Source organism: Chionomys nivalis, chromosome 15, assembly GCF_950005125.1.
Source record: "Chionomys nivalis chromosome 15, mChiNiv1.1, whole genome shotgun sequence".
Classification (NCBI taxonomy): domain Eukaryota; kingdom Metazoa; phylum Chordata; class Mammalia; order Rodentia; family Cricetidae; genus Chionomys; species Chionomys nivalis.
Window position 1 is genome coordinate 53,013,182 of NC_080100.1, and position 19,841 is coordinate 53,033,022.

General features: G+C 37.4%; 1 protein-coding gene across 3 annotated transcripts in view; it reads left to right on the forward strand.

The window, feature by feature from the left end:
• Positions 1 to 19,362, forward strand: part of Zfyve16 (zinc finger FYVE-type containing 16) — a 48,377-nt gene extending 29,015 nt beyond the window's left edge. For all 3 annotated transcript variants that reach the window (XM_057789565.1, XM_057789566.1, XM_057789567.1), the window contains 7 exons: positions 986 to 1,090; positions 1,435 to 1,582; positions 6,627 to 6,707; positions 11,251 to 11,413; positions 12,421 to 12,526; positions 13,307 to 13,474; positions 16,405 to 19,362. In XM_057789565.1, coding sequence (XP_057645548.1) covers positions 986 to 1,090; positions 1,435 to 1,582; positions 6,627 to 6,707; positions 11,251 to 11,413; positions 12,421 to 12,526; positions 13,307 to 13,474; positions 16,405 to 16,566 — 933 coding nt within the window. In that variant the 3' untranslated portion in view covers positions 16,567 to 19,362. The remainder of the gene's footprint in view (positions 1 to 985; positions 1,091 to 1,434; positions 1,583 to 6,626; positions 6,708 to 11,250; positions 11,414 to 12,420; positions 12,527 to 13,306; positions 13,475 to 16,404) is intronic.
• Positions 19,363 to 19,841: the final 479 nt, after the last annotated feature.

Below are 19,841 nucleotides of genomic sequence, written 5' to 3' on the forward strand. Positions count from 1 at the left end.
TATTTCACCTAGTTTTATTTGTTCATTTTAATTTGGAGCATTTGGTATTTGAAGACTTACTATAATAAGTCCCCATAATAGCAATGAGCTCTGCTTCATTTTAGAATACAGTGTCTCATGATCTATGGGTCCCTAACTCTGAGTGCTCTTTGCTTAGCTCTGCTGTTGTTCTTATGTACTGGGGGCAATGGGAAACGTCTCCACACACCTCTGAAATTGATGGAGCTTTAGGGGAAGTGTTAGAAAAGTAAATCAGCATTGTGAGTGTGAACAGTTTATCACCTTGGTGTCTCCATTTGTAGTAGGAAAGCCTGGATAAGGTGACATCTGAGGCTCCTTCTACCCAGAACTTTGTCATTTTATATTTGCTCAAGTAGTTAGCAAGCCTACTTTTAATTTCCCATCTCTAGCTTGAAGGCTCTCAGTTTTCTGTTACGTTTTCAAAATATGGGAGATAATCTTTGTAAAGAGAGTAGTTTACTGTTTCTTATGACTTCAGAAGATTTAGTCCCGGGTCACTTGGCTCTGTTGTTTTGGGCATGTGGCGGCATCACGAGGAGTACTTGATGGAGGAAGCCATTCGTCTGATAGTGCCTGGGCAGCAAAGAAAGAAACAGAAGGGACTTAAATCCTACTATTCTCTGCAGAGGCATGCCTCCAGAGCCCTAGACCTCACCACGAGATAGGAACAAACCTTTAAACATATGAGCCCTTGAGAACACTTATAAAAATAACTTCTGCTGTTGGGAAGAACTGTGAAAGAAAAGGAGAATGTTCTTCAAACACTGTAGCCCCTCTTTCTGAGAATATTCTTTATTACTTTTGAGTTGTGGTTTTTTTATGGGTGGGTGTTTTGTTTTTCAAGTTGGGACTGTTTCTGGGTAGCATTTTGATAGAATTGTGTCAGAAGGCTTAAACTACAGTTATGGATGAAAATGTCTAGTGGATGGGCAAATGTTGATGGAGCTGTCATCATTCTATGTAGGATCTTCGAAATTACCAGTATACATTGCATAACGTCGATCAGCTGTTGATTCATATGGAAGTGGGGAAAAGCTGTATAAAAATACCTCGGAAAAAGCACAGCGATGTAAGTATGCTTGCTCAGTCCATATCTCAAGATAGTAGAAGAGCGCATTTCCTGACACTAGACTTTTTGTTGTTGTTTTGAATGAAGGTGCTTATTTTATAATAACAGTGTTTTTACATTTTTAGAATTGGTTTGTTAATAGAGAATTTGCTTGATCCAGTTATTTCAACCCTTTATTGTTTTATCTATTAATTGAGATTTTTCTTTTGTATTGTTTGTCACATTCCCAAGAAGTTGTTCAGACCAAAGCTTGGTAATTATGAAGCTGATCAATAATATGACTTCTAGACTAGATACAAATGTTGAACATGTTTCTTAACAAATATGGTGGGTTTTTTCCTCAGGTAATGAAGGTGATAAACTCTTCTAACGAGCACGTCATCAGCATTGGAGCTAGTTTTAGTACAGAAGCAGACTCTCATCTGGTGTGTGTGCAGAGTGACGGAGTTTATCAAACTCAGGCCAATAGTGCCACTGGCCAGCCCAGAAAAGGTAATTTATGAAACCCCACTTAAGAGATCCCTCCAGAAAGAAATAAATACCTTAACATATTTCCTGAATTAATGATCGAGGGTATGCTTAGAATTTCTGTTTTATAAAGAATAGATTGAAAATATTGCTTTATTTTGTTTTTATTTCTGGCTACATTAGATGTAAAGATTTGGAAGTCTATTCTTTAGTGTATCTCATAGTGTGAGAAACTTATTTTCCATAGTTTCTTTTTGAATGGGATGTTTCTACATTTGTTCAGTCTCTGCTCAGCTCCTGTTACTCAGGAGGGTACAAGGTAGGCAAGGGTGAAGGATAATGGACAGATGAAGATGGTGGACTGGGCAGCCTCTGTGACATCGTCAGCTCTGACTGCTGCCATTGCTAGACTTGCAGTGACAGGGTGACAGACGGAAATCCAGTGGAAGTGAAGTGGTTCGTGAGATTAACACACTGTCACAAGGCAGCATTGAAATAGCCTGATGCTTTCACTACTCATATGATAATGTTCTGAAAAGCAGTGAAAAAAGTGGGGGCGAGAGAAAGGGCTTGTAGTTAAGAATGTGCATTGCTCTTATAGAGGACTGAGTTTGGTTCTCAGCACCCACATGCTTATAATCATGTGTAACTACAACTCCAGGGGATCTGATGCTTTCTTTTCCTTCTGTGGGCAACTACATTCATGTGCACATATACCCCGCCACACATATATATACCTGATTAGATATGAATAAATCTTTTAGGGCTGGAAAGGGACTTCATCAGTTAAGAATGTGTACTGTTCTTGCAGAGGAGCCAGTTTGGTTACCAGTACACATGTCAGGCCACTTGTAACTGCCTATCACTCCAGCTTCAGGTTATGTGATGCCGTCTTCTGCACTCTGAGGGTATCTGCATCACACGTATAACACACACACATGTACACGCAAAAACACACACTCAAACAGAGAGAGCCCAAAATAAGGCCATCGTTGACATTTTACTGTATTTTTTTATTTCTTAATGCATAGGTTGAATGGTTTTATACTTGATGTTTATACTTTTATACTTTGCTTTTTTACTTAACATTAACTGGCATTTTTGTCATTGCAATTTAAGAATGTATGCATGTGGAGGGCAGAGGTTGACATAGATGTTTTCAACTCTTGCCACCTTAGTTTTCTAGCTAGGGTCTCACTGAGCCTGAGCCACTTAGATTTACCTGTAATAGCAGTGGTTTCTCATTAGCCACCAGCCTCTCTTCCATCTTGTACCTCCTGTTTCCTCTTTGTCTCCTGGTACTCCTGTGCTCCTAGATTTCTCCTTCTCTTCCTTTCTTTCCCCAGAAATCGTGCCTCTACATCCTGCCTAGCTAATGGCTCTCCAGCTTTTTATTACATCAATCACAGCAATACGCCTTCATACAGTGTACAAATATCCCATAACATTTCCCTCTTTTGTTTAAATAAAAAGGAAAGGTTTTAATTCTATATAATAGAGTTTAACATAGTAAAACTATATATTGTAAGAACAATTATCAGGTAAGAATTACATTCACAATGTCCTGTCCATTTGTATTTGGCAATTTTGGAGAAAGTACTTTATTATCTGTCCTATATTGGTGAGTCCATAGTTTTATACCTAAACCTCTTTTATTATAACTTGTGTTACCATCATAAAAATATCATTTTAGATCCTAAAATGTCTTCTTAGATAAACAACTTAAGTTTTTATGTCTTAAAGGGTTAATAAACCTCACATCTCTCATGTGAATTTCTTTTTTGAATTTGTTATCAAGGAAAACTGTAACTATAATTATCTAGTCTTTAACCCCATTAAAGATCTGAGGAGCATATAATATTACCTGATTAAACTGGAAGAGCAGAGCAAACAACTTCTAAAACTATAGAAATGACAGAGACAACTGGCTACCTGGACAGTCACCCAAGAGTCCTCTGTCACTGCGGGACATCTGTCTTTTGCGTGCATGAGTAGAATATCTGACAGGTTTTTCTGTGAAGCAGGAATTTTAAAAGACTGTCCTATCTTGTCTTAACAAAGTTTGACACTTACTTTTTTTGTGTGTTCTGCTTGTCCAGTTTGGACAATATGCTGTCAGCAGTCGAGCTAAGGGCAGTTTCTTGCCCAGATGACTAGCTTTTGACATAAAGAAAGCAAACTCCATACTGGAAGTTCTTCAATGCCCATCATCTTTTTTGAAGTAGATTGGTGATGCCATGAGCAGACACATCTCACTGTCATGAAAAGCCTTATGTTATTAAAACATTTTAAATGCCATATTCTGTAGGTCTTTGACATGTTTGAAGATCATCCATCTATTTAAAATATATCTCAGTTTGATCTTGAAAACATACCTAACATGACTACAAGTTTGATTGTTACATGAATTAACTACTAAACTACATTTCATAATTATCCTAAACAGTTTGTAATAATAGCCTCTAAGGACTAGAACTTTACATTATACCTTGAAATGAGCTGTTTAGGTATAATAAACACTTTAAACAAAAGTAGAACATATATACAGTATAACAAAAATAACCTTAAATTTGTATCAGTATACAAAAATCTATACCAATGTAAAATATTTAAGACTAGTAGTTGTTTTTTTTTTAGTTTAAAAGTAGAGTCAATAATCTACCCTTTTATCCTATCATTCCTATATCATCTTTTTTTCCCTTCCTATAACCAGTAACAACTTGTAACCAACCCTCCTAAACAATGACAAAAATCTATAACTCACTGAGTGACCAAAACCCACTCACCCTACCTCTATGGGTGTTGTATTCTATAAGCTGCTTCTTGTTGTTTGGAGGTGATGACATCTTTAGGGAACCCTAAGATAACTGGGATAATGGTCATGTCTTGGGAGAGCTAGCTGTATTTTTGTTTGTTTGTTTGTTTATTCTCTGTGTGATGGGAAAGTGTAGAGCTTATCTGAAGTCTTGGCTGGAGTAGTATGTGAAACTGGACCGGCCATCTCAGCTAGCATCTTTGAAGTTGTTCTGGATGCAGAATTTTGAGGAAACTGCAGCAGAGACACTTGGAGAGCCTGGATCCCTTAGGGTACTTTATTGGTGTCTAGTCCTTTTTTTCTGAAAACACGCCAGCTTTTAAAGTTAACATGTCAGTATTAACTCGGGTATTGGATGTGTGGTGTGTCCAAGTCAACTGAAGATGATATTTTGTTTTGTGTTTGAGCAGGTAAAAGGCATCTGCTAGCTTTATAAGTCCGTTTGTGCTACCTAACCAAACTGAAATATAAATCTCTATCCATGCCATGTGAGAGGATGGCATGTAATAATGAGTCACGCCTCATCTGATCTCAGAGCTGTTCCCAAGCAGAGGGATCCGCGTATCCATCACCTGTCTTGCAGTCCTTCTGTCCTCAGCACAGTCCGTTTAGCACATGGCAATGGCAGCTGGCTCAAGCATCAGTCCACCTAAGAGACTGTGGACCAGCAAGTCACATCAACTCCTTGTTTAGAACTTTTCTTAGCTTCCTCAGGCCCTATGTTTGGATATTCAAACCTTTATGTTGGATATCACATATAGCATTAGTTTCTCGTAGGCTGCCTCTCTTCCGTCTTGCATGTTTCCTCTCGTGTCTCCTGGCATCCTTTGTGTGCCTAGATTCCTTCCCTTCCTCCTCTTCTCCCCAGAAATCTTGCCTTTACCTCCTGCCTAGCTGTTGGACGTTCAGCTTTTTATTATATCAGTCACAGCAATGCACCTTCACACAGTGTACAAATATCTCACAACACTTACTGAGCAGCAAGGCCCCAGGATCATCCCTTCTCCACTTCCACAATGCTGGGATTACTGTCGCAGCCACCACATTCCCATCTTTTACCTGAAGGCAGCGGAACCTGAACTCATGTTCCCATTCCTATACAGCAAGAACTTCACTGAGTAAACTATCTTCATGATCCCTAAAAATTATGGAGTTTTAAGTATTTTTTTAAGTATTTATTTGTTAATTGGGACATATATATATGGTAAGATTCAGACTATTTGTACTCATATTGTGGTGAAAGGTATTCTTAACCATCTAGCCATCCTCTTACAGAGCAACAAACCAGTTTACTTTCTTGTGTATCTCTCCAGAGACTAGTTTTAATGTATGTAATCAAGCAAGTGAATGGGTATGCATATACTCAGGACTTGTCTTTCTCCCACTTTTTCAGATCCAGCTTGTAACATGTTTCATTGTGCACCTTGTTTTTAACACTCTTTGGAGATTATTCTATATTAGTAAAGAATTTTATAATTGTTCATCATTTAACTGTCTATTGTCATAAATGACTTCTATTCCTCAGATATTTGTAAAAATGCTATTATGAATAACCTTATATACATACATGTTTCTATTCCTAGAAGTGAAATTAGTGTCAAAGGTTGTATTTGTTTTTTCTTTTTTCTTCTCATGTTGATGTTTATGTGCATATATGTTTTTACATGTCTTGAGGTGCACATGTGTAGCTGTGCTTGTGGAGACCTGAGTTTGATTTTGGGAATCATGCTTCATTGCTGTTCCACTACTCTTTGAGGCAGGGTCTCTCAGTAAAACTCAGAGCTCGTTGATATGGCTAGTCTTGCCAGCCAGCTTGATCTGAAGAGTCCACCTCTTCATGCCTGCACAGACTGGCATCCAGGAAGGCCACCACACTCACACCCCGGATTTACATGTGCCCCAGGGATCTTAGCGTTGGCGCTGATATTTGTATGGGAAAACACTTCACACTCCCCCCAGCCCCTAAGGTTACATTCGGTTTAACTTTGTCAAGTGGGGGTTCCACAGAGACTTTCACACTGTGTGTTCACCTTCAGTGAGTTTGATTCATGGCATCCTCATTAACAAAAGCACAAACATCATTAGTTATAAATACTATTTTATACAATATTTTAATCTTGTTTTTTATCATATTTCTGATGTGTTATGAGCATAAAATTTATTGAATACTTAAAATGTGCAACCTCAACATTTTGAGTAATAAATATAGCATAAGATAAACAGATTAAAATATAATTTATTATACATTATCAGTGACAGGAGCAAGTTTCGTGGTATTCAACGGTGCTCTGAAAACATCTTCGGGATTTCTTGCCAAGTCCAGCATAGTTGAAGGTATGACTTTATCTTTGATTGTTTTAATGTAAAGTTATTTTTCCTTTGCCTTTAAGAAATATATTTTCAAAATATTGCACCTGGGAGGCAAAGGTGGGTGGATTTCAGAGTTAGAGGGCAGCATGGTCTACATAGTGAGATCTCAAAAAATCAAAACAGAAACCAACCAACCAAAAAAACGAAACAACCAAAGAATATATTTTATTTTTACAAAAAAATAGTGTAAGTTATTAAGAACAGTCAGTATCTCAAACTTAAATAAAATAATCCCCAGCCAAGTACTAGAGCATGACAGTATTCTCTTCTTTCTCCTCTCCTCAAGAGTTAGCTACTAGACTGACTGCTGTGAGTATTATTGTCTTAGAGTATAGTTACACAATATATTACGTAGTTATGCTGTTAAGAATAGAGTTACAGCTAGGCGGTGGGGGTGCACACCTTTAATCCTAGCACTCAGGAGGCAGAGGCAGAGGCAGAGGCAGGTGGATCTCTTTGAGTTCGAGGCCAACCTGGTCTAAAGAACTTGTTTCAGGACAGGTTCCAAAGCTACAGAGAAACTCTGTCTTGAAAATAAAGCAAAAGAATAATATATACATATGCACACTGTTTGTTTCTGGTTTATGCATATTGACAACTATAATTTGCTCAGCTTCAGTGCTATTAAATACTTTGTGAATATGTAATAATTTATGAACTTCTAGATTCTTATTTCTATTATGACAACCAGTAGTGCTAATATGTATCTAAGATTGGAATTCCTTAATCAATTAGATTGGTAAATGTATATTTGCCAGAATATTTCCAAATTGTTTTGCAAAGTGATTGTACCAATCCTTATTACCATTAGGCTGTTAAGTTCCTCTCTAGTCTACATATTCTTCACACATGGTGTTATTAGTCTACTTATCTTTGTTAATCTTTCAGTTGTTTCTGAATATGGTCATTCAGTTGTTTCTTATTTATTAGTGAATAGAATGTCCTATTTCATATTCATAGAACACGTTATTTTATTTGTGAGATACTCATTTACAGCCTTTGCCTATTTTCTATTGGTTGTCTTATTTTAAACTGCTTTGTAGTTTTTATGTTGTATATTATAGATTCCCCCTTCTTCGTGTTTAGCAAATAATAATTGTTTAGAATGTATAGTGAACAAATCAGGGTAGTTACCATTTCCCTCTGTTTAAACCCTTGTTATTTCTTTGTGTTGACAAATTCCAAATTCCTCTGCATGTTCTTTATAAAGCGTAAATTGTTTTAGTTGCCTTTCTTAATTTGCAGCGTTCTTGATATGTAGCTGCGTTATGGAAACCATCATACAGTCTCTTTTTCTGTCCTACATTTATGCTCCCTAACTTGCAGGAGCCACTATTTTATTTTTTTATGTGACTGAAACAAAGTGGTGTTCGACTTTCTGTGATTGTGCACGTAATCTAATGTCTGACCTCCAGTTCCATCCATGTTGCTGTAAAAGACAGGATTTCAGTTTTTCATCTGGCTGAGTAATATTCCATTATGTCTTTATGCCACATTTTAATTCATTCCTCTGTTGATAAACACCTCTTGATTTAATATTGTGGCTGTTAGCAATAGTGCTACAATAGGAGGATGTGGAAGTCTCTCTTTTTTCTTTATTTTTATTATTTCTTTTGGTGGGGAACATCAGAGGACATTCTTACTATCTTAGGCTACCTTGGGCTCACTGTGTAGCTCTAGCTGAGTTTAAATTCTCGACTCTCCTGCCTGTGCTTCCTGAGTGCTTGGGTCACAGACCTTAACTGTCATACCTAGCTTATCTCTGATTAATTATTTAATTTCATTTGAGGTACAACCAGTAGGTGAATAGTTGGGTCATAAAGTAGTCGTAATTTTGGCTTACTGAGGAACTCCTGTACTGTTTTCCATCATGACTGCACTAGTTATTTTCCTGTCAGCAGTGTAGAGGTCTCCCTTTGTCTGGTTGGGAATGTAGCTCAGTGCTAGAGCACTGGCTTGCTTGTGCTGAAGCCCTGGCCCATTCCCAGCATCACAACGTAAATGAGTAAGTGAATAAATAAATAGAATGGTTACATAAGTAAAGGACAAATTCCCATTTCTCTGCCTCCTTAATATCATTTATTTTAATATATAGTTAAGATTTATTTACTTTTATATATATCGATGTTTTGCCTGCAAGTGTCTGTCCACCACAGACATGCATGTCCATGGAGGCCAGAGAGGGTATAGGGTCCCCTGGAACTGGAGTTACAGAGGGTTGTGAACAGCCGTGTGGGTGCTGGGATTTGAGCCTGGGTCTTCTGGAAGACCAGCCAGTACTCTAAATGTCTCTCTGGTCCCTGTGTTTTTTATTATTACAGCCATTCTGACTAGAATGAGAAAAATATGGTGGTTTAGATTTGCATTTCACTGTAGTGATTCTGTTTCTTGGACATTTGTAAAACCTCTTTAAAGAAATGTCTTGAGAACTTCTGTGAATTTATTAGCCAGATTTTGATTTTGTGAGACAAAATCTCAGTCTGTAGTCCAGGCTAGCCTAAAACTTGTTATTCCCCCCATATTTCCTCCGGAATGCTGGGATTAATTGCTTCCATAATCAGGGGCTGGATTTGTTGTTGTTACTGTTTTCGCTTTTGTTTTTAAACAAACTAACCCAGTCTCAAACTGTTGAGATTTCTCAGTTCCCATCTGCTCCTTGTCGGAAAATATTTATTTACAAATGTTTTCTCCTGTTCTTCATGTTTCAGTCTGCACTCTTCTTTCCTTTGAGATATAGGAGAGGCTTAATTTGATGTACATTTTGAACCAAAGATGCTTTGGGTTCATCTTTTTACATTTATTTTCCCTTTCTGCCCCTAGGATTACAGGCATAAGTGGCCACACCCATCTGTGCTTTCATTTCTTATAAGAAATGCAAAAAGAGAGAAAGATCTGCCCATACATACATTTTAAATACTTTTCCTGCGTTTTTTTCTTCGTAGGCTTGTATTTTCAGGTCTTTTTTTAAGAGTAATTATTAATTATGTATAGTGTTCTGCCTGCATGTTTGCCTGCAGACCAGAAGAGGGCATCAGATCTTATTACAGATGGTTGTGAGCCACCATGTGGTTGCTGGGAATTGAACTCGGGACCTCTGGAGGGACAGTAAGTGCTCTTAACCTCAGCCATCTATCTCTGCAGCCCATATTTTCAGGTCACGCATTTTGCCTTTGTTTCATTTTGAGGAGATTTTGTTCATGGTGATAGGGATGTAATGTTCATTCTTCTTTGTACTGACTGGATAATCATTTTCTAGTACCAGTTATTGAGACTTTTTTTTTCTACAGTTAATGTTTTGACCCCTTTGTTGAAAATCAAGCAGCCTAAATGGGTGAATTTATTTTTGGGTTTTCTCTTCTGCTCTTGGTTGTGGTGTGTGTGTGTGTGTGTGTGTGTGTGTGTGTGTGTGTGTGTGTGGTGGTGGTGGTTAATGTTCATATTGTGCTGTTCAAATTACTATAGCTTTATAGTGTGTAGGTAGTAAGATGCCTCAGCCTCCCTCCTCTGGGGTGATGTTTTGTGCTTTCCTGAGAGTTTTAGAATTGGGAATTTGTTTGTTTCCCTTTGTGAAGAATGCCCTTGTTATCTAGATTGAGCCTATTTTAAATTTGTAATTGTTCTGGATAGCATCAATGTTTTGACCATATTAGTCCTTCTAATTCATGAACATGGCGTGTGTCCACAAGTCGTTCATTGAGGTTTTGTCATGTTCACTGTAGAAATCATCTGGTTTCCTCCATTAAGTTTACTCCTTTTTGTTGTTGTTATGAGAGAGATTGCTGTCTTGATTTCTTTGTAAGCATGTTTGTTACCTACATAAGCCTGTTCCTTATTTTATGTCTTGATTTATATTCAGTTTTAACCAATTTCTGCCAGACTCATATAATTGTAAACAAGAGCAGTTTTACTTCCCTTTTCCCTGCTTGAATGCGCGTTCTTGCTTCTGTCCGGATCAGCGTCTGGGGAGCTATAGTAGTGTGTTCAGAATAGGCTTGTTCCTTGTCTTGTTCCTGGTCTTAAAGGCAATGGTCTCAGCTTTTCCCCTTTTATTGTGATATTAGCCATGGGTTTGTCCTATATTGCCTTTTTTATTTTAAGGCATGTTCCTTCTAAACTTAATTTATTGAGGTTTTTTCATGAACAGTTGTTGAATTTTTCCAGTGTTTTCTTCTGCAAGATGATTGATGCATAATTTTTGTACTTCAGTTGGCATGATGTTTATTGATTTGCGTATGTCAAATCATCTTTCCATCCTAGGATGAATCCTATTTAACTATGGTGCATGATACTTTTGTTGTGCTATAAGAAGCATAATTTATTGTCTTTACATAACTTTAAAAGTAATTCTTAATTACACAAAATGGTTTAATTTTCCTAGTGAAAACTAAACATTTAAATGATTAACAGGAGAATATTTAAAACTTGTATCTTTAATAATAAATTCTGTTACTTGGCACACATACTGAAATTTGGCAAACTCAATATGAAGTATAACTCTGATTTCTAGATGGGTTAATGGTACAAATAACTCCAGAGACCATGGATGGCTTACGGCTGGCTTTACGAGAGCAAAAGGACTTTAAAATCCCTTGTGGGAAAGCTGATGCAGTAGACCTGAGAGAGTATGTGGACATCTGCTGGGTGGACTCAGAAGAAAAGAAGAATAAAGGGTAGGTATTTCTTGTTACTAAAATGCATTTGATTTGATGGTGGGGAGTGGGAGTATAAAACATCTCTTTAATACAATGAAATATTTTTGAATGAATATAGAATTATGCCATTAATTTAAATGTTTCTATCCTAATTAATACAGTATTTTTCTCAAACATATAACTAACCAGACTGTAAGTTTTCCTTGAGCAAGAAGCTATAATGAATAGTCAGCTGGGAAGGAAGGAAGGAAGGAAGGAAGGAAGGAAGGAAGGAAGGAAGGAAGGAAGGAAGGAAGGAAGGAAGGAAGGAAGGGCAAAATGCCTTTTCTGATTTTTGGTATACATTTTTGTTAAGTAAATAAGGGTTTCCTCTTGATTATTGAATTCTATTAATTCCCTGTTAGTATAAGCTAAACTTAATGATGTATATGTTAGAGGCCCCACCAGTTACCACTGCTAGCCATACTTGTCACTTGTCCATCCCCTCTCTTTTCTGGGGATGGGTTAAGCAGTCTAGAAGAAAGAAAGGAAAGGATTCCAAAATAGACTTTTGAAATAAGGTCTTGCCATATAGACCAGGCTGGACTTGAACTTAGTATGTGACCCAGGATGGCTTTAGACTTGAAATCCTCCTGTTTTGGCTTCCTGAGTGCTAGGGTTAAAGGCCTGTGTAGTGCTAGGGATCAGACTCAGAGCCGCCTGTAGGCAAGGCAGGCTTTCCATCAAGTGAGTTACATCCCCAACCCCAGAAAATGGTTCTTTTAATTTGTGATAAACTTTTCTGTTAAGAAACTAAAGTATTTGAAACATGTGTCTAAATTGAATATATGAAAAAGGAGATATAATTTATTAAACAAAAGTTTGTTGCACAATGAAGGAATCGTGATAAATGATTATTTATATACAAATGATATTTGTTGCTGCTTTAAATGTAAAACTTTGAGTTTTCTCATCTCATTTTCCAAATTCAGTAATCATAGAAAGCACTGTGATACTAACGTATTGTATTCTACTTTATTGCATAGTGTTATCAGTTCAGTAGATGGAATATCATTAGAAGAATTTCCAAGTGAAAAAATAAAACTGGAAGCAGACTTTGAAACTGAAGAGCAGACCTTGAAGTGCACCGAGGTATGGAGAAAGGTCTTTTTCCTTAACATGCTGTGTTTGGATAGTCTTTGTGTGTGTGTACTTGGTAATACTACATACTTAGCTTATGAATATTTAGGTATACTTACTATGCCTTCCACTTTCCACACTGAAACAGATTCCCATTCAGAATCTCTCACACCCCAGATTTGAATTTGCATATACTTATTTTAAGCCCTCATCTTGATAGTACTTCCTGACAGCTAATAGTTACATTTTGAAAGATTACCCTTTTATGCTATTATTTTACTATATTTTATGTTACAATAAAAGAGTTTATTAACACCAGCTTATAATCATCACCCATGTGAAAACCATTTTGCACATCTACGCTTTTAAAAATAAGAAACTGTGAAGCTACAGAGCCACAGCGTCCCAGCCCAGCAGTCCATGTCCTCTTTTCAGTCAGTCAGGAAGTTCTCTGTCATCTTGGTGGTCTCACTTGTGCAGATGAGTAGATTGTAGAGGATGTAGCAACCACAGAGCACTGTTCTTTGTCTGAGCTAATTCCATACAGATGGTTCTGTAGTATGGGCTCTGAACTGAGTTAACAAGGAATTCACTGATACAAGTCGACTTAGTGCAAAAATAGCTGAGCCATTCCCATAATCTGATCTTTGGTTAGGCTATCGATACAGAATGCTCTCCGCCAGTGATTTCAAAGATCTAATGTTGGAATTTTATTAAAGTTGATTTGAAAGCAGTAATTGTTGCCTTTGTAATCATAATCATGATTTCTTTTTAATTTAATTTATTTTTCAGGTGTTCTACTTCCTAAAGAACCAAGATATATCTGTTTTATCAACTAGTTATCAGTTTGCAAAAGAAATAGCCACAGCTTGTAGTGCCACCCTGTGCCCTCACCTGAGGACGCTGAAGAGTAAGAGGATGAACAAAATTGGACTCCGAGTTTCCGTCGACACTGACATGGTGAGACACATCTTTGTGATATACTTTTGGAATTTATCTGAATATAAAGATATCTATATTTGGGGCATGTGTGCCAGGGTGCATATGTAGAAGTTAAAAAGAACTCCTGGGCCGGGCGGTGGTGGCGCACGCCTTTAATCCCAGCACTCGGGAGGCAGAGGCAGGCGGATCTCTGTGAGTTCGAGGCCAGCCTGGTCTACAAGAGCCAGTTCCAGGACAGGCTCCAAAACCACAGAGAAACCCTGTCTCGAAAAACCAAAAAAAAAAAGAAAAAAAAAAAAAAAAAAAAAAAAAAAAAGGAACTCCTGGGAGTCAGTTCTCTCTCCTAGCATGTGAGGCCTTGGGACTAAGCTCAGATTTCAGGCTTGTCCACAAGCACTTCTACTCACCTTGAGCCAACTTGCTGCTCCTGAAATTGATAGAATTTATACTTAAAATACCAAGATTTTTATCTAGCCCTTTGAGAAAATCTTCTGTTTTTGTTGTTACTTTTTTGTTGCTGTTGTTGTTGGTTTTTAGTGCTGGTAATGGAGCCCAAGGCCTCACCACTAGACAAGCATTCTACCACTGAGCTCGCCTCCCAGCCCTGAGCCAGAAACTGCTGCACACCTCACCTGCAGCACCTCTGATAAGCTCTAGCTGAAGTCAGGCTTCTGTGTAAAAGGTCAGAGGGTGGCTGCTTTGGGCACTGCAGTCTGTAGGGTTCCTCCCACACTTCACCTGTCACAGTGCGAAGCTGCGAGTGTGACTGAATGAGGGTGGCTCTGATCCAGCGAACATGCTGGCCTGCAGACCAGAGTCTGCTGATCTCTAATTGTCCCATGTGATAGGCTTTGAAATTTCGTCTAATTAGATTTACATGACTCAAAAATTTAAAAAATCACTCCTCTTCAAAATGTTTTGACATGCTTTTTTAATAGAGATTGTTATATATTAGTACATATTCTTTTTAAGACTTATTTTATTTTGCATATGAGTGCTCTATCTACATTTATGTCTTTATGACAGAAGAGGGCGTCAGATCCCAGTAGAGATGGTTGTGAGCCACCATGTGGTTGCTAGGAATTGAACTCAGGATCCCTGGAAGAGCAGCCAGTGCTCTTAACCACTAAGTCATCTCTTTAGCCCTAGTACATATTCTTTTTAATTGTTGTATATTAGTCATATTTGATTAGATAAGTGGATGACGATTAATTAGATATTATTTGGTATATTTTGATAGAAATTTAGTTTGACAGTATTTTGTATTTGCATAAATATATCTAAAATGAGTTCCTAGATGTAGTGGCTATATCCAAGCACACATTCAATGATATCAACATATTGCCCCAAATATGCACTGAGAAGGTGAACCCAGGTCCCATATATGCAAGGCAGATATTCCGTCTTAGAGCTGTCTTTTTCTAGCCCATCATTTTCTATTTGAAGGCAGAGTCTGACCTTGACCTCACCCTGTAGCCCTTATGATCCTCTTGTCTCCGCGAGTAGCTGGATTACAGGCCTGTTTCCACCAGGCCTCGCTACTGTCTGCCAATTCTGAGACAGTTTATTATTCACACCGTTGTACTTAGTGTGTGATCAAATCCAGGCTGTACATGCTAGGCAAGTGCTCTGCTAGTCTGCCGTACCTCAAGCCCAGTTGGACATTTGAACTTTGACAGTTTGATAGGTGCAGTATGACCCGGAGTTGCCTCTGTGTACATCTTTACTGACAGTGACTAGTGCTCTTCTTACATGGGAAAAGCCATTTGTTTTCCCAGAGTGACTAGTGTATATCTGTTGGGTATATTTATTTTGTAACTCTTGCCAAAACATTCAGTAGAGTATTTCAAGGCAGATTCTTCACTAGAATCTGGCTTTCTAAACAGCATTCATAGGTTAGTTTGCTTCTCCAGCAAGATGTGTTTCTCATGCTTCCTAGTGGGAAGGGTAGTTTTGTTTTCATTACTTTATAGGAAGATCCCTTTTCAAGGAAGCTCCTGATGAGTACTGGGTGAACAAGCACTGTTTTCTTTTATAGTTAAATATATAAAACAAGCCAGGCGGTGGTGGCTCACACCTTTAATCCCAGCACTCGGGAGGCAGAGGCAGGCGGATCTCTGTGAGTTCGAGGCCAACCTGGTCTACAAGAGCTAGTTCCAGGACAGGAACCAAAAGCTACAGAGAAACCCTGTCTCAAAAATAAAAAAAAAATTTAAAAAAAAAAAATATATATATATAAATAACAAAAATTTCATCAATAATATTAAATCTTAAGTCATATTGCAGGGCCTGAGAGATGACTCAATGGGTAAAGTACATGCCGTACAAACATGACAACCTGAGTTTGGACCCCCAGCACCTGCATCAAAGCTGGGTCTGATGGCACAGGCCTATAACCCTAGTGCTATGGGGACAGAAACAAGAAGATCCTGGGGCTTGCTGTTCAGTCAGTCTAGCTGAGACAATGAGAGACCCTGCATAAGTAAGGGGAGAGCCGTCGTGGAAGATACCCAAGTCAACCTCTGAACTTGACTTGTACACACACAGATGAATGCAGCTGCACAGCTGCGTACACACCCATGTACGCACAGACACAGTGCACATACATCTCACACAAAACATAGTATTACAACAGCTTGAAACATGGTAAATTGATTTTTCAGTTAATTTTTAATTTAAGTTACATTGCTAATTATTAAAAAAGCTTCATACTTTTTTTACTTATTTATTCAATTGAAAGAATCTAAAGTATAAAGCAGTGACAATATTTAATACATGTTATTTATTTAGTAAAGAGATGAAAGAAATGGGAGAATATACTTTTGAAACTAACATTATTTTATTAACATCATTAAGCTGAATGCTCAAATATTCTGTATATTCATCTACTGAGCAACACAAGAGGGCTAATTTTCTAGGATTACCTTATCAAGATTTCTTTTTTCCAGGTTGAATTTCAGGCAGGCTGTGAAGGCCAGCTTCTGCCTCAGCACTACCTGAACGAGCTCGATAGTGCACTGATACCTGTGATCCACGGTGGGACCTCCAACTCTAGTGTGCCCGTAGAGATAGAGCTGGCATTTTTCATTTTAGAGAACCTTGTCGAGTGAAAGATGTGCTGTGTTATGTGTTGCGAACTGACCTGTTAAAATGAATCCCAGCACTAAAACTAAATGCTACAAACACTAAATGTTTGATGATTGAAATATATAATTTTGCTTTTTAGGCAGGAATGATTTTTCAAAATCATTAGCACAATATTTAAATGTCTAAAAATTTAAGGAATCCATCATTTTTATAGCTTTATGTTTAAATTAAGAACTAAGAAGAAAAATAGATCTTCTGACTTAAAATTTATAGTATTTACTGTGTGACTTAAATGTTAAGCCAAAGTATCTGCACTTAGTTATACCTCTTTCTGCCAAGGATGATTTGTGAAGGGACACCTGGTTTGTGTGTACACTAGTGAGAACATGGTTTGGAGTCTTTAAATGTATTTCAGTAGTGAAGACCAGTAAGACTCTAGACTTCTAGTTCTTTGAATAAAACCGATAACTTATTTGTATAAATGGAATGGTTAGATAAACTGATTAAACTAGAATTTTGCCTTTATTTCTTCCCAAATTATTATATATATACATACACACATAAATTATATATATATAATTTTTCCTGATTAAAATAATTGTGGGTGCTTCAGGACTTTGTGCTTCTCTATTTAAGTCAGTTGTTTCCATAGCAACATATGATTTGAAATGTGTTTTATAAATCTTTGCTAATATACATAGATAATATTTTTGTATCACAGTGCTTTCGCTTTCTCCTTCTTTACAAAATCACACCACTGTATTTGACACTCTTCAGAGGACAGCAGGCCAGATGACCCATGAGGTAGTCATTGTGTAGCAACAACTGAAGCCTCAAACAGGTTTCTATTATTTCATGTTAATCCTTGAGTATTTCTTGATTGGCCCCAATGTATGAAGTATAAATTTTAACAAACTTGTTACTTTTGCATATTTTTAATTCTTTCTATGGCAGTTATTTTTATAATGGGATATTTAACATAAAGTTAAAGGTTGTGATAGAGCTTTCCTGTTTAATTCAAATAGGAGAAAGAAAAGTGTGTCGTTTAACTTATATAAAATGTAATCATTGTTTTGATGCTTTTTTATTATGTGGAATATATTTTTTGTATCAAAAACACTCACTGTATATATAAAGAAAAAGAAACCACACTAAATAACCCTGTTTTAAGAAGGATATTTATAAAGCTTTGCAACCTAGAGATCCAGTCATGTCTGTAACTCAGGAGCGAAGGTCTTAGGACCAGAGCTTTCATCTGAATCACACTTGGAGCAGCCAAAGACATTTGAGGATTATATCCACAAATGATGTGACGTGTGACAAGTAGTAAATAAAATGTCAACATAAAACTCTCTACAGTTATTAAAATGATGTGATATAAAGATAATATAAAAGTGACTGCTTGTCAAGCTCATCTTGTTTTCTTTACATAATACATTTATTTTCGGTATATTATATATTTACTTTGCAGTGTAACTGCACAATTTATGAATATTGAATTTACCAAATAGTGGAAAGCTCTTCTATGCTGAAGTAACTTTGAATTTGTTTTCAAACTGTCTACAACTAGAGAAAATAGGAATTCTAACCTAAATGTTAGGGGCACATTTTACAGCATTTGGAGATGGATTTTTCTAAATGCATTTGCCACCTTCTTGGTCATAGTCTTCACATTGGCACTTAAGTCAGATGGCTCCTTGTAGTCAGTCCATAGCATTTTTTTATGGTCTTAAGACTTACTGCAACTCAGTCTCTCTGCATTTTGAAACATGAAGTAAAATATCTTGCTTTATGCATCTTTTGAACAAGCTGTGTGCCTGTGTGTGCTGCATATAAAAATATACCATATCGGGTTTCATCATTTGAAAAATAAGTTATTTCTTTTTTGGAACTAGACATATGGAACAGGTAATTAACATGTAGGAAGGTTTTCATTGCTGCAGTGAAGAAATGACTCTTGGGTGGGTGCAGGGAGCAGACTGGAGGATGCCATGTCTACCTCAAGAGGAGCTTGCAGCATACTGGGTGTTTGAGCTAGAAGTCGGAAGCATCCAGATTGCTGTAGAGAGACTGAATATTGCACCTTATAATTGATAATAAGTCTTACTCAGAGGTTGTGTAGGTTCCTGACAGCTTAGCTTTCTGCATTGTTTCATAAAATAAAGCACAGAAGTTTTTTAATAGGAAGAATAATTTTGACAGTGTGATTCAAGTTCCAAAAGACTGTCTTGGAATAAAACAGAAACTTCTGACTCATTCTAGGTTTTATATATTTTGTTGAGTGACTTCATAATGTTTGACAATATATACAATATGCACAACTCAGCAAAAAGAAACATGAAACTTAAGTGTTAACCTTGCCTCCCACCTGCACATTTCCCCATTCTTCCACCACATCCTCTCAACAGACAGTCATTTTTTCTTGTGTACCATTCCAAGGCGCAGAAGTCATAACATTAATGGCCTTATTTTCTATTTCTTCAAGTGCACGATATATTGGAATTTTTGTAGTTATTGTGGTTGTACAAGAGAACACTTGAATTTATTTTACCTACCTGAAATTTTGTGTCCTGACCAACATCTCCCCAGCATCTTCCTTTCCTCTGCCGACTCTGCCTCTTCAGCCCCAGCACTCACCATCTGTGCTTTTTGTCTGCGTCCGGCATTCTTCCGTTCCACACAGAAGTGAAATCATGCAGCATTGGTCGTCCTGTGCCGGTCTGTCTTTGCCTGTCATCTGTCAGTTCACCCTTGTTAAAATGATGGTATCTCCTGTATGGACCTGACTTCATTGTGTGCCTACGCCACATATTCATCCCTTGGTGGACCTTACGTTGGTTTTGTGTCTTGTTTTTGTTAATAAAACTGCAGTGAGCACACAGTCCAGCTGCTTGTTTGACAGGCACTTCCTTTACACACACGCCCAGTAGTAGATTAGTGACTCATAGTTTTTAATTTACCAGAGCTGTGCACACCATTTTTCATAGTGACTTTTCTTACATAAAATGTAGCACATTTTAAGTTTTCGCACCTCAGTTCCCTGGGCTATGTAGCTTTATACCTAGGGCCGTAAAGGCTTCGTTGCTTCTGTCAGAACACTTTTTACTCAGTGACTCGTTAAATACATCTTAATTGCAGAACGGAACAAAAAATCCTTTAGAAATCTAGTCTGTGTTCTTAGTATTCTCATCATAACAATTTTATTACACACCTGCATGCAGATTTTTATTTGAATTTTTTTTTTGCTGGGCACTAAGCCTTACCATCTAATTTATCTTTTTCCACTTAATTGATACAT